The sequence below is a fragment of the Microcaecilia unicolor genome, chromosome 2, assembly GCF_901765095.1.
Source record: "Microcaecilia unicolor chromosome 2, aMicUni1.1, whole genome shotgun sequence".
Classification (NCBI taxonomy): Eukaryota; Metazoa; Chordata; class Amphibia; order Gymnophiona; family Siphonopidae; genus Microcaecilia; species Microcaecilia unicolor.
Window position 1 is genome coordinate 543,209,132 of NC_044032.1, and position 14,313 is coordinate 543,223,444.

The following is a 14,313-nucleotide window of genomic DNA, read 5'->3' on the forward strand; positions in this document are numbered from 1 at the left end:
GCATGCCCCCTTGTCCTAGTATTTTTGGAAAGCGTAAACAGATGCTCCACATCTATCTGTTCCACTCCACTCATTATTTTATACACCTCTATCATATTACCCCTCAGCCGCCTTTTCTCCAAGCTGAAGAGCCCCAGCCGCTTTAGCCTTTCCTCATAGGAAAGTCGTCCCATCCCCTTAATCATCTTCGTCGCCCTTCTCTGCACCTTTTCTTATTCCACTATATCTTTTTTGAGGTGCGGCGACCAGAATTGAACACAATACTCTAGGTGCAGTCGCACCATGGACCGATACAGTGGCATTATAATATCCTCATTTTTGTTTTCCATCCCTTTCCTAATAATACCTAACATTCTATTTGCTTTCTTAGCCGCAGCAGCACACTGAGCAGAAGATTTCAGCGTATCATCAATGATGACTCCCAGGTCCCTTTCTCATTCCGTGACTCCTAATGCTGAACCTTGCATGACGTAGCTATAGTTTGGGTTCCTCTTTCCCACATGCATCACTTTGCACTTGCTCACATTAAATGTCGTCTGCCATTTAGACGCCCAGTCTCTTAGTCTCGCAAGATCTTCCTGCAACTTTTCACAATCTTCCCGTGATTTGACGACCTTGAACAACTTTGTCATCAGCAAATTTGATAACCTCACTAGTTACCCCCACCTCCAGGTCATTTATGAAAATGTTAAAAAGCAACGGTCCCAGCACAGATCCCTGAGGGACCCTACTAACTTACCCTTCTCCATTGCAAATAGTGACCATTTAACCCTACTCTCTGTTTCCTATCTTTCAACCAGTTTTTAATCCATAACAATACACTACCTCCGATCCCATGACTCTCTAATTTCCTCTGGAGCCTTTCATGAGGGACTTTGTCAAACTCTTTTTGAAAATCCAGATACACAATATCCACCGGCTCACCTTTGTCGACATGTTTGTTTACCCCTTCAAAGAAATGCAGTAGATTGGTGAGGCAAGACTTCCCTTCACAAAATCCATGCTGACTTTGTATCATCAGTCCATGCTTTAGAATGTGCTTTGTTATTTTGTTCTTAATGATAGTCTCTACCATTTTGCCTGGCACCGACGTCAGACTCACTGGTCTATAATTCCCCGGATCTGCCCTGGAACCTTTCTTAAAAATCGGCGTTACATTAGCGACCCTCCAATCTTCCGGTACCGCACTCGATTTTAAGGGTAAATTACATATCAACAGCAATAGCGCCGCAGTACCCTGGGATGAATGCCATCCGGCCCAGGAGATTTGCTACTCTTTAATTTGCAGAACTGCCCCATTACATCCTCCAGGTTTACAGAGATTTCATTAAGTTTCTCCGACTCGTCAGCCTCGAATAAAGCTGGCAAAGGGATCAACAACATCCATATCTTCATATCCATTTCATGTGCTGAAGAATGTATCAAATGGATTCAGGCCACCAAAAAACTCTGGAAACATGGCATGCGGGTCTCCGTGGAAGGTATAACTGAATGAAGAGCCATTAGGTCCTCCTCCACCACCACCTCCACCAACTTTCAGACCCTCCTTGCCGAACTTGTCGTACACCTCACGCTTCTTAGGGTCACTGAGCACGTCGTAGACCTCGGCCACTTCCTTGAACTTCTCCTCGGTGCCCAGCTCCTTGTTCTTATCTGGGTGGTAGCACAGGGCCTGCTTGCGATAGGCCCACTTGATATCCTCTGTGGCGCCCCGGCTCAGCCCCAGCATCTTATAATAGTCCTTACCCATGACCAGAGCGGAACTGTAGCTAGCAGCAAGATCTAAAGTGCTTTTAACTGCCCGATGCTATTTAAAAAAACAAAATCCCCAATGCCAAGCCGCTCCCCGCTCTGGGCAATATATTCTGATTGTTTGGTTATTTCAAAGTTAACAGCTAGATAACAGCAGTTAACAACTAGATAACATATTTTCAAAACGAGAAAGTCTTCACAGCCTTTCTGAACAAAAAATCGTTTTTTGTTTTGTTTTTTTTTAACAACTTAATCTGATGTGGCAAGGCATTCCTACGAATAACCACCTGATAAGGAAATCATGATGGTAATAATCTTTGGAGAGCTTTGAGAACTAACTTTTTTTTTGCAGCAGGAAAAATGTAAAAACATCTGACTTTGAAGAAAATATACATCATCACTCTTTGATAATTGTATCAAATCTGTCATATAGGGCAGAGCATTTCCATATAAGATCTTGAATATAATCGCACACACTTTAAATTGAATTCTAGCTTCAATTGGCAACCAATGTAACTTCTGAAAAAATAGAATAATTCTATCATACTTATGGTCGGAATACACTGGCCACAGTGCGGTATTATATACTGTTTGTAATTTGTTAAAATATTCAAATATCCTGAGTATACAATATTACATTAATCCTGTTGGGATAACAATAAAGCCTGAACTACCAGTCTAAATAAAGGTAATTCAAGGTATTTCTTCACTTTCCTCAGCAAGATAAAATATCTTTTCATCACTATATTCACCTGTATTTCCATTGATAATAAACTGGCAACTTGATCCCTTAAAACCCTCAAAGACATAGCAGACTTATATGTCATTTCCTATCTTGAGTATTTGATCATTCCAGATATTATCTGATGTACCTAGTACAAAACCTGAGTTTTCTCTCTGTTCAGTTTCAGCAAATTCTAAACCTTAAAATAGGTGCCCTATTGCACAATTACTGTCTTATAGATCCATTTGCCGAGCATTTATCCAGTATTTTACTGCAAAAAAATTACCACAGGATTCACTAACCCACAGTACCTCAACATGTGGGTTAGTGAACCCACAGTAATTTTCTTACACTTCTACAGTTGGGAACATTGTGCTTTCCCAGCCACAGCAATATTCATTGTTGGGCCCCACCTTGGGCCTGCTACCTTTTAAAGAGACTAGCTTCCCAACTCCTAAAATTTTCTCCTTCCTGGTGACTTAGGTGTAATGAAGTAGTAAGTCCCTGCTACCCCCCCCCCCCAAATATTAGTAAAATACAAAAGTAGCCCCCCCTTATCCCTGCTCCTCTGTTTAAATAATATTGACTCCTACCAGTGTTCATCCAAGGCCTCCAAACTCTTGTATAAAATAGTAGGATGCCCTTAGCACCTACTGGATATCGCTTGTGTCCAGTGGGGGTTAGCAACAATCCCTGGTCAGTCCTGCCCTGGTGGTTCTGTTTTCCAAAATGGCGCCAGTAGGCCTGTAGTGGTGGTCAAAAAATACTAGTACTAGGGATGAGGCTGCCAAATAGGCATAGAGGCGGTAATTTTATAAACATTTTTGAGTATAAAAAACCTCTTATAAAACTACTTATCCAGCCACAGTAGCACACAAATACTGATGTATGCATTTACACCTTCTCCTTAACAGGACTCATGTAGTTTATATAATACAGACATACAATGCAGCTCCATCCTGCTCCACTCAGACTACATCCTGGGCATGCCTACACCCAGCATCTATAGGAACATGCCATCTTGTTGGTGTGGATATGTATATGCAGTTATGCTGCTGCCTCTAGCGTACCAAGGGCAGGGTGGTGGGGCGGTCCACTCCAGGTGCATGTAGCAAAGGGGTGCAGAGCAGGCGCATGGTTGTCGGCTCTGCCAGTCCCCTGCCCCCTCTGACGTCAACTTCCTATTCTGGTGCAGGGGAACGGCAGAGCCAACAGCCACATGCCTGCTCCGTTCACCACTTTGCTTGGGGGAGAGGGGGTGCTCTGCCCCTGATGGCAGCTAAGGAAAGTACACCACTGACTGCTACAAGCCTTTTTTAAATGCAGAAAAGGCCTTTAATAAAATTATACAGCAGTATAAGTGCATATCAGTGTGCATACTGACAAAAAGGTGTGTAGGCTTCCTGGGATATAATTTGAGTGGAGCAGAGACAGAGTTGCAATATATATGTGTATTTCATAAATTATGTGAGTACATGTGCAGATTAGAGTTCATGGACACATATACCCATCTAGGAGCGTGTGTGTGTATGTGTATCAGCATTTCTATGCTACTGTGGCTGGATTTGCAAGCCTATATTACAGGGGTACTCAAACCTGTCCTAGGGGTACACAAGCTGGTTGGGTTTTCAGGATATCCCTAATGAATATGCATGAGAGAGATTTGCATATAATGGAGATGACAGACATGCAAATCTTTCTCATGTATATTCATTAGGGATATCCTGAAAACTCAACTGGCCTGTGAATCCCTTATGAGTACCCCTGCCATATTACCGTTTATAAAATAGGCTTAAAATGGATGCCTTTCTGAGGGGCCCTTTTACTAAGCTGCAGTAGGGCTACCACATGGGTAGCGCATGCCAAATTGACCCTACAGTTGGGGCAGCGCGGGCGCCCGGTGGTAGTTTTAAAGTTGGTGCACTGTTTCCCTTGTTAGAAAATAATTTTCTATTTTCTACCACAGGGGCATTCCTGGCTGTAATCAGCAGTGCGGCTACATTGCCGCATTCTGCCTGATTACCACAAGAGTAGCGCGTGAGCTATTACCGTAAAGTAAATAGATGATGGTAAGGGCTCAGTCAGTAAATAGCCACACGCTACTTTTAATATTAGCGCACGGCCATTTACTGCATCATTTAAAAAAGGCATTTTTACCCACCGCAGTAAAAAATGGCCCTGTGCACCACTACTACTACTACTACTACTATTTAACATTTCTATAGCGCTACAAGGCATACTCAGCGCTGTACACCAAACATAAAAAAGACAGTACCTGCTGAGAGAGCTTACAATCTAGAAAGACAAGTAAACAGACAGAACAATTAAGGGTAAGGGAATAAATAGGTGAGGATAAAGGACAGGGCAAGTGAATAGAGGTTAGGAGTCAAAAGCAGTGGTAAAGAGGTGGGCTTTAAGTTTGGACTTGAAAATGGCCAAAGATGGGGCAAGACGCACAGGCTCTGGAAGTCTATTCCAGGCGTGAGTTGCAGCAAGACAAAAGGAGCAGAGTCTAGAATTAGCAGTAGAGGAGAAGGGGACGGATAAGAGAGATTTACCTACAGAACGGAGAACCCGAGGGGGGGCATAGGAAGAGACGAGGATGGAGAGGTACTGGGGAGCAGCAGAGTGAATACACTTATAGGTCAATAAGAGAAGCTTGAACTGAATACGGAAACGGATGGGGAGCCAGTGAAGTGACTTAAGGAGAGGGCTAATGTGGGCATAGCGACTTTGGTGGAAAATGAGTCGTGCAGCAGAGTTTTGGATTGATTGAAGAGGAGAGAGATGGCTAAGAGGGAGGTCGGTGAGGGAGGCCAATTCCACTCTCCCCAACTAGCACAGGCCACATTTTACCGCAGTTTAGTAAAAGGGCCCCTGAATTTCACATAGAAGTCCTGTTATGATATCAGTCTCTAACTCCTTGATTCAAAAAATGGCACCCAAAGTTGTACGGGATCCTGAGATCAACACGCAAATAAATTAGTTAATGAGCCACTAACAATCAGCATTTGGCTGTTCATCAGTTATTGACAATAAATGGCTGCAATTTAGATTTGCACATGGATCTATCTGCGAGCAATTCTATAAGAATCCATGCCCAAGTCCTCACACGCAACCCAAAAGGAGACATGACTATGAGAGGGGCAGGTCGGTGGCGTTCCAAAGAATTAAGCGCAGTATTATAGAATTTGGGGGCAGTGCATCCAAGTTGTGTGATAAAGTTTACACCAGTTGGTGTATGCGCCCAAAGTTGGGCATAGGAATGTGTGCAAGTGCTATTCTATAAAGAGCGTACAGCCCAGACTACCCTTTACTGAGTGTGAATTTTTCCTGTTGCCTAATTTTCAGTGCCATTTACTGAATCTAGCCCTAAGTGTGTATTTAGGGGTCTGCGAAGGTATCTGGCGTGCCAGATGCAAGTTGTTATGATTCACAGCGTTTGCTTCATTTCACTCAGCTAAGAATACTGAATGTTGTTGACAAGAGTTCGTTGTGAGTATTACATGACACCGGGCATTTAGTTATCTTGAACCACTATTGTGACATCAGCTTCTTCTAAAAGTGGCAGAAGAGAACAATAGTCCTTTATTTTACGAAGCAGTGAAAGAATTTTTAACCTTCAAATCTATGAGGACTGAGATGGATAATGGTTTTGCAGGTTTATTTGAAATGTTTGTGTGTGATGTTTTATGATGTTTTTATGACAGTATTTCACTGTGATGCATTACTCAAAATAAGACCTCCATTTTGTCCTTGAGTTCATCAAAGGTCTAGTTATATTTAGTTGACTCTTACAGCAAAAATTCCAGATTTTTTTTCCCATTCTAAAATTCTGTTTTATGAACAAACTCATTTTATGAACCGGGAGCAATTTTCGGATACAAATATATGTGTGTATAATCTAAACTAATTGTTTGGTGGGCTGGCAGCAGCACATGGTGATATGTATTCAGTTCAGTTTAATCACTTGCAATTTATTTACTAAAGACGGCCAAACTATGGGGCCATTTTACTAAACCGCACTAAAAAGTGGCCTGCACATGCTGAGACCACATTTAACATGGCTGCAAAATTCTTATTTTTTCCATTAATAGCCAAGCACAAATTTCTCAGTTAGCACATGGCTATAAGCTTGGGAACCCTTACTAGGTGGTAAAGGCTCCCACGCTAATCAACAGTGTGTGGCGATTTGCCAGTTAGTGCAGTGCACGCCTACACTGCTTCCCCAAACATGCCCCCCAAGCACTAAAAATTATTTCATATTTTTATAGCAGAATTGGCATGCGCCAATCCCAGAATTACTGCGGGACCTTTTAGCATGCAGTAAGCAGGCATTAGTGCTTACCGCTACTTAGTAAAAGGGCCCCTATGTATTTTATTGTAATCTCAATCAAGAGTGTTCCAGTTTCATTTCCCTAATATCCAACCGATATAGTTTTTCTTTATTGCATCTTGCAGGATGTGTGTGAGCCTGTGAGGGGAGGGGGGGGGGGGGTTATGTTTGTTTTTAGTATGATAGAGATTTGTTATGAAGTCTAGTAAATCAGAGGCAGCAATGAATGTTTGTAAAAGATTTTCTAAACTCGTCTACATGATCTAATGTCTTAGTAATTGCCTGGCTGTTGCCAGCAGGTGGCAGAGTTGAACTCAGGAGCTGATCAAGGAAAAGAAAAGAAAACGGAGGTTGTGAGAGAGCAGCAGGATTTAATGTGGGACTTGGACGGAGGATCGTTTCACAGGATCCAAGAAGATGACATGCAGAAGGAAAAGAAGAGGTAATGTTGCTTCAGAATGAAGGTATAATAATGCAAGCAGAATTCTGATCGAGGACTAATATTAATATTTCTGTCCTATGGCAACTGGTACTGCATTATATTTTGGTAAATAAGAGTATATGATGGTAACTGGTTTTAGTACTATGTTTGCATTAAACATTATTTATGTATATGTATGATGTATACCGCCTGGGTCCGCAGATAGGGCAGGTAACAAATATGTGACCCTCTCTGGGAAAACATGACTGAAATCACCATATTTTACTCATATTTTCCCAGAGATGGTCACATATTAAAAAAAAAAAAATATATATATATATATATATCCTTCCTATATAATAATTCTCACCTCCAACGTTCTAATGTGCCTGGGACCGTGGCTCCCTCGGAGGTGGTCTGCTAGGCAGTTTAGAATGCACTGACGTCAGTGATGTCCCTGACAGCTGATTCCAAGGCAAGGGGCGTGTTTCCCTACTTCTCCCCCTGCCTGGGAAACAGCTTTCAGTGCTCCCCCCCTCGGCGCAACACCCAAGACCCTGTCCTGCAAAACCGCGAGCCAGGCAGGGGGAGGAGTAAGGAAACACATGGAGCGTGTTTCCCTACTCCTCCCCCTGCCTACCAATCAGCTCTCAGTGCCCCCCACCTCGGCGTAACACCCAAGCCCCTCCGCCCACCCAAGCCCCTACCTCCCCCCTCGACGCATCACCCAAGACCCTCCCCCCGGCACATCACCAAAGCCCCTACCCCCCCCTCGGGCACATCAACTCCCTCACCACTTGCAGCCGCCAATACTAATGCTGTCCCGCCGCTGCTGCTTCTCCTGTGGAGCAGCAGCGGCCGGTACAAAAAGAAAAAAGCCAAAAAAAGATTTTTAACCTGAAACGTGGCTCTGTAGACAGCCATCTGGCATTGGCTGTCATCACTGCAGCCGCTCCTCCTCTCCCCTCCACATCACTGCCCCTGCAGGAAGACCCCGGAGGAGCACAGCGACGTCAGAGGGGAGAGGAGGAGCGGCTGCAGAGATGACAGCCAATGCCAGATGGCTGTCTACGGAGCCGTATTTCAGGTTTAAAATCTTTTTTGGCTTTTTTCTTTTTGTACCGGCCGCTGCTGCTCAACAGGAGACACAGCAGCGGCCGGACAGCGTTAGTATTGGCAGCTGAGGGTGGCGAGGGGGTTGATGTGCCCGGGGGGGGGGGGGGGGGTAGGGGCTTGGGTGATGCGCTGGGGGGGGTAGGGGTTTGGGTGATGCGCCAAGGGGGGAGGGGAGGGTCGCTGAACATGGGTGGCTGCAGGGGGAGAGGAGGGTCGCTGGACATGGATGGCTGCAGGGGGGGCAGGGAAGAGGGAGGTGGGGAGGGGGTCCTGAGACCAGATGGGTGGCTGCAGGGAAGGGCAGGGGAGACAGAAGGGACGCTGCGGGGGGGGCAGGGGGAGAGGAGGGTCACTGGACATGGGTGGCTGCAGGGGGAGAAGAGGAGAGAGGTGGGTCGCTGGACATGGGTAGCTGCAGGGGGAGAGGAGGGTTGCTGGACATGGGTGGCTGCAGGGGGGGCAGGGGGAGAGGAGAGTCGCTGCACATGCGTGGCTGCAGGGGCAGAGGAGGGTTGGTGGGGAGGGGGTCCTGAGACCAGATGGGTGGCTGCAGGGGGGGCAAGGGAGACAGGAAGGACGCTGCGGGGGGGGGGGATTACCTTGCTAGCGCCCGTTTTATTGCCTACCGAAACGGGCCTTTTATACTAGTATATATATATATATATCATAGAAGCTTTGGGTGAAGTGATCAGAAGGCTGGAACTGTGGCCTATGAATCAGAATTAGGAAGTCCCAGTCCGTGTTCTGTGTCCTTATGCAAGTCATGTTACATAAGTACATAAGTATTGCCATACTGGGACAGACCAAATGAACTTTTCCTTTAGGAAGCCGTCCAGACCCTTTTTAAACTCTGCTAAGCTAACCACCTTTACCACATTCTCTGGCAATGAATTCCAGAGTTTAATTACACGTTGAATGAAAAAAAAGTTTTTCCAATTTGTATTAAAGTTACTACTTTGTAGCTTCATCGCATGCCCCCTAGTCCTAGTGTTTTTGGAAAGAGTAAACAAACGATTCACATCTACCCGTTTCACTCTCCAGACCTCCATATATAAGGTATTGTACCTGGTGTAGAAAAGTCCCAGCACTGAGTGCCCATCTCCTTCGTAGGACTCTTGTAGATCTGACCCCAAAATTGGCTCATAGCTGGGGGAAGATGGTTCAAATGGCGTGAGGACACTGATGTACTAATGTGAGAGGGGCTGAGCTGTCAAGGATAGTATGTGGCAGCTAAAACTCTTCTTGCCAGCCCAATGATTATTCACTTCCTATTCTGGCTTTGGCTTGGCTAGGAGTGTTGCTTCTGGGGACAGGGAGTCTCTGCCACAGCACAAAGATTATAGGGTGGCCAGATTTGGGTGCATGAGTACTAGGATCAGTTTATTCAACTTTAATTCCACTTAATATATCACCTCACCCCAGACAGACTCAGTGCAATGAACTATATAAAGCAAAGATAACATGCTTCCATAGGATAATAACAAAAATAAGCAAATAAAATTCTAACTTTTGAAAGAACTCAGTGACCAATAATGAATGTCACTGAATAAAGTCCAGTCAAGGGTACATATTAATGATGAAGGGGATGGAACTCCTCCCAAATGTGGAAAAACTGAAGAGGTTAGGGCTCTTCAGCTTGGAAAAGAGGTGGCTGAGGGGGATATGATTGAGGTCTACAAAATCCTGAGTGGAGTAGAACAAGTAGAAGTGAATCAATTATTTACTCTTTCAAAAAGTACAAAGACTAGGAGGCACACAGTGAAATTACATGGAAATACTTTTAAAACAAATAGGAAATATTTTTCCCTCAAAGAATAATTAAGCTCTGGAACTCACTGCTGGAGGATGTAGTAACAGCAGTTAGTGTATCTGGGTTTAAAAGTGGTTTGGACAAGTTCCTGGAAGAAAAGTCCATAGTTTGCAATTGATATGGACATGGGGGAAGCCACTGCTTACCCTGACATTGGTAGCATGAAATGTTGCTACTATTTGGGATTCTGTCAGGTTTTGACCTGGATTGTCCGTTGTTGGAAACAGAATACTGGGCTAGATGGACCATTGGTCTGACCCGGTATGGCTATTTGTATGTTCTTAGCTGCAGTAGCAAGCCGAGCCTTCACTGATTTCCTATACTTATATAGGGGAGCCTAAGGGGCCCATTTACTAAAGCACTTTATGGTTTACCACGTGGTAACTGCTAGGGCAGAGTTATGTAAAGGGGCTTTGCTGTCATTTAGCAGTTACCGCTTGGTAAACTGCTCATCAACTGCTTTTTGTGTCATGGGCATGACATGGACAGAGAGTGGGCATGGAAGGCATTTTGCAGTTAATGCGCTGCACTTAGCACACATTAAAAAACTAATGCAGAATTAACTCAGGATCACTTACTGCCTTCTAAATAGGAGGTGCTAAGTTCTTCCACATTAATTGGGAGCAGGTACCATATATTAAAGTGAATGGAAAATACTAGGAACTCCAATAGGACCTACATTAAATTTGCAGTTACCACACAGTAAAGTCCCATCTTAAGCCACAGTAACTGCCAATTTTACCGCAGTTTAGTAAAAGGGCCTCTTTGTCTGTGACCTCTAGCTGAGGACTGTCAACTGCTAGGTTGAAAAGGGAGAGAGCAGAGGATTACAAATGGAGCAAATCTCTTAGTAACTTTGAATTAAGGCTGATATAGGCTTGTTGAGAGACCCAGCCGGGGCAGGACCAGACCACCGTGCCACTGCTGCCTCCCCCCGCCCACTCGTGCTGCTCCCTTGGAGGCTGAGCCTGGGGAAATGTGCCCCTCCCCCCCTCTTGGCAGCCCTGGACTGATGTCATCAGTAGAAGCCAATTGTGAGTGAGCTGGAACATCAACTATGGCAGGGGAAACTAGACCAAAACACACGAAAAACAGAATAGTTATTACCACCCACATGGCCAAGGGAGACCATAAGTTGCCTAGCTAAAGCACTGACTCATAGCCTCACAGGTGTGTGTTTTAAAGTACTTAGATGTGAAGCACCTAAAAAGCAATTCAATAAACATGCGTTTATAGAATGCTAAAGCACGTCCATGTATCATTGGCACCAGTAATTGGTATTTATACTTGCTAGATGATGTTCTATGAAAGTATATACCAAATTTGCATAGTTGTGTCTGCAAGGTGGGGCATAATCATTGACAGAGCATGGGTGAGCTATGGGCATGTTGTTATGCAATGCACACAACTTATAGAATACTTTAAGTGGGATAAACTCAAAAAAGTCCTGTATTGAAGGTGAGGTACCAAACAAGCTTAGCGTTGATTCAATGGCAACATCAGTAATTGGGAAGCAAAGTCAGTGCTTGGCAAGGACAAATCATGATCAAGTACACATATGTTGCCATCATACTTTATGCAATGAGTTATGTTGGCTGAGAGAGACCTGGAGGGAGGGACGCCCAAAACATTTTGATTTGGACGTCCTCGCACGTCCCGATCTTTTGGGGGGGGGGGGGGGTACAAGCTGAAAACAACCTTGGAGGGGCTGTTGAGAGAACTGTGGTTGTGGTCAGTTCAGGCAGGTAAGAAAACCACGTCCAAGGAAGACGTCCAGCTCGTGTTAGGCACTTGGACGTCCCTGACGAGCACTTGGATGTTTTTTTTTCTTTCCGATTTCCTCGCAGCAGCCTCAACAAGAGGTGCAGAGTGTCAGCAAAGCTTCCCGGAGAAGCCACGCTCCCTCCTCCCTCCTTCCCTCCCTCCACACCCAGCTGCTCCCTACTTTCCGTGTGGCAGCTGGAAGCAGTGAGACACATACGATTAATCTGACTTCTCTAAATGACTGCAACTTCGAGGAGATGCACCCCATTTAAAGCATTTAGCCCTTCCCTTGGAGAAAGCTGCAAACGTCCAAGTGCTCGTCAGGGACATCCTTTTTTGTTTTAGAGAAGGACGTCCATGTTATGCACTTCAGAAGGACGTCCCTGACGAACACGGGACATTTTTTTTCCAGATAGTCGTCTGTTTTTTGGAACTTGTTGTTCAGCTCTGCAAGAATTTTTTTTTCCTTCCGATTCCCTCACAGCAGCCCTAATGAGAGGTGCAGACCTCCCGTTAGGTTTTCCACGGTAAGGAGATTGGAAAACGGTAGTGCATCTCATTACAATACGAATTTTACTCATTATAATACTAATTTTCTCATCTGCATTCCATTTTCGTTAGCTGCTACCATGACAGGACAATGCCCTTTTGTGCCTGTCCTGGTTTACTACTTGCACATTAAACTGGCTAGAACCAGTTTAAAACCCACATTGCTGGCTCGTTAACTTTAGTGCATCTGGCCCTAAGTCAATATTCAGCGCTGGCCAGTTGTTCATAGCCGACAAAGATAGGCCTGCTATTTATGTGGCCTAATTTGGCCGCAAAATTTAGCAGGCCAGCATTTGAATATTTGCAGCTGGCCTGTTAAATAGTGCTGAATTTCGGATGGAAAATCTCTATACTTGCCATTTAAAGTGGTGCGCCCTGGTTTTGGTAGTGTTGGAAGTTTACATAGTTTTTTCCATAATTTGTTCCTGAGCTGATGACACATAGTCTGAGGACAGGATGAGTCTCAGGAGATCCCTTGATGGAATGTAAAGCAATGAATGAAAGCAGAGAAAATTAAACAGAAAACAGGAAAAAGTAATCTTTTTTTTCTTTTTTGCCTTGGTTGTGATTGAAATTGATCTGTCCCACTCGTGTTCCAGCAAATTAATTGCCCCAGGAACATGTTGCTTGTAGACTAACAGCTATGTTCTATTTTTTACTGCTGGCCACTTGATTAGTGTTTTATTGGATAGTGTACACTATACATCCTGTTTATAAAATAGGGCTTCCCAAACTGTGGGTTGTGATACCAAATCGGGTCTCAAAATCTACATTTAGGGTTGTGACTTGAGCGGGCCCCTCCAAAAAACCATTATCTTGTGCTTCCCATTGAGCCCGTGCTATAAAGATGGGGCATGATGGTTTTGTTGGTTGTGAGGCTGTAGGAGGGGTGGGGAGCAGCAGAATGGATGAAAAGCTAAGCCTCCAGGGGTCGTGTGCTTTCTGTGGCCTCCAAATTATTGGATCACAACCAAAGAATGTGGTGTATCACAAGCAGGTTTTATTAAACATGTTTTAGATGACATAATCTGTGCTTTTAGAAAAATCCCTCAATCTGTCTGCCAATTGTCTTCTATGTTTGCAGTATAAATAAAATGACGGCAGAACATCCAGAGTCACTGTCCCAGAGAGTGACTGAGCAAGGACAGCAGAGGTTGGTGGCCAGACAAGACTCGCCTGCCAAAATGCAGCTGAATCTTCTCCCAGGTGGGTTTCCTTTTATTCTTGCCAATCTAGCAGAAGTTGAAAAGATTTATACAGAAGGGGCTGAGAATATCTGTCTGTCTGAGGACAATATAACTCCAAAAGTATAACAGAATGAGATGAAACCTGGCATGTGGGGAAAAGCAGTTAAGACACATCAAGCACATCAGGTTTGAAAATGCACTAAATTGAACTGGGGGTTCCAGAAAAATAAGTTGCTCCACAAAAAACCCTGGCCCTATTCATTTCTATAGGGAATGTTCCACGTTCTACAGCATAGAAATACATACAGTACAACAAAACAGTTAAGAAACTCCCCCTTTCAAATTGCCTCTCCGTCTTCTCTACTCTTCCAAACCCCCAAAACTAGCCCCTGCAACTCTCCCCTTACCTTGCAAATTGCTCCACCCCCAAAATCTATCTCCTGCAGCTGCCCTGCAAACTGCCTCTACACTCAAAAACTATTTTCCACAATTGCTCTACTACCCTACAAACTGCACCTGTACTGTAAAACTACCCCAACTACTCCAGCATCCCATAAATTTCCCCCTCCCCTGCAAACCACCTCACTACAGCCAACTACTCCCACAGAAAGAGCACATAGAGAGAACACATAGAACATACAACAGAGATGTAGA

At 44.4% G+C, this 14,313-nt stretch overlaps 1 protein-coding gene and 1 pseudogene across 1 annotated transcript in view; one reads left to right on the forward strand and one right to left on the reverse strand.

Annotated features, from left to right (window-relative positions):
• Positions 1 to 14,313, forward strand: part of LIMCH1 (LIM and calponin homology domains 1) — a 633,274-nt gene that overhangs the window by 576,324 nt on the left and 42,637 nt on the right. Inside the window, exons 30-31 of the mRNA XM_030191338.1 lie at positions 7,112 to 7,254; positions 13,557 to 13,678. Of these exons, the coding sequence (XP_030047198.1) occupies positions 7,112 to 7,254; positions 13,557 to 13,678 (265 nt within the window). The remainder of the gene's footprint in view (positions 1 to 7,111; positions 7,255 to 13,556; positions 13,679 to 14,313) is intronic.
• On the reverse strand, positions 1,403 to 1,750 carry LOC115461758 (annotated as a pseudogene).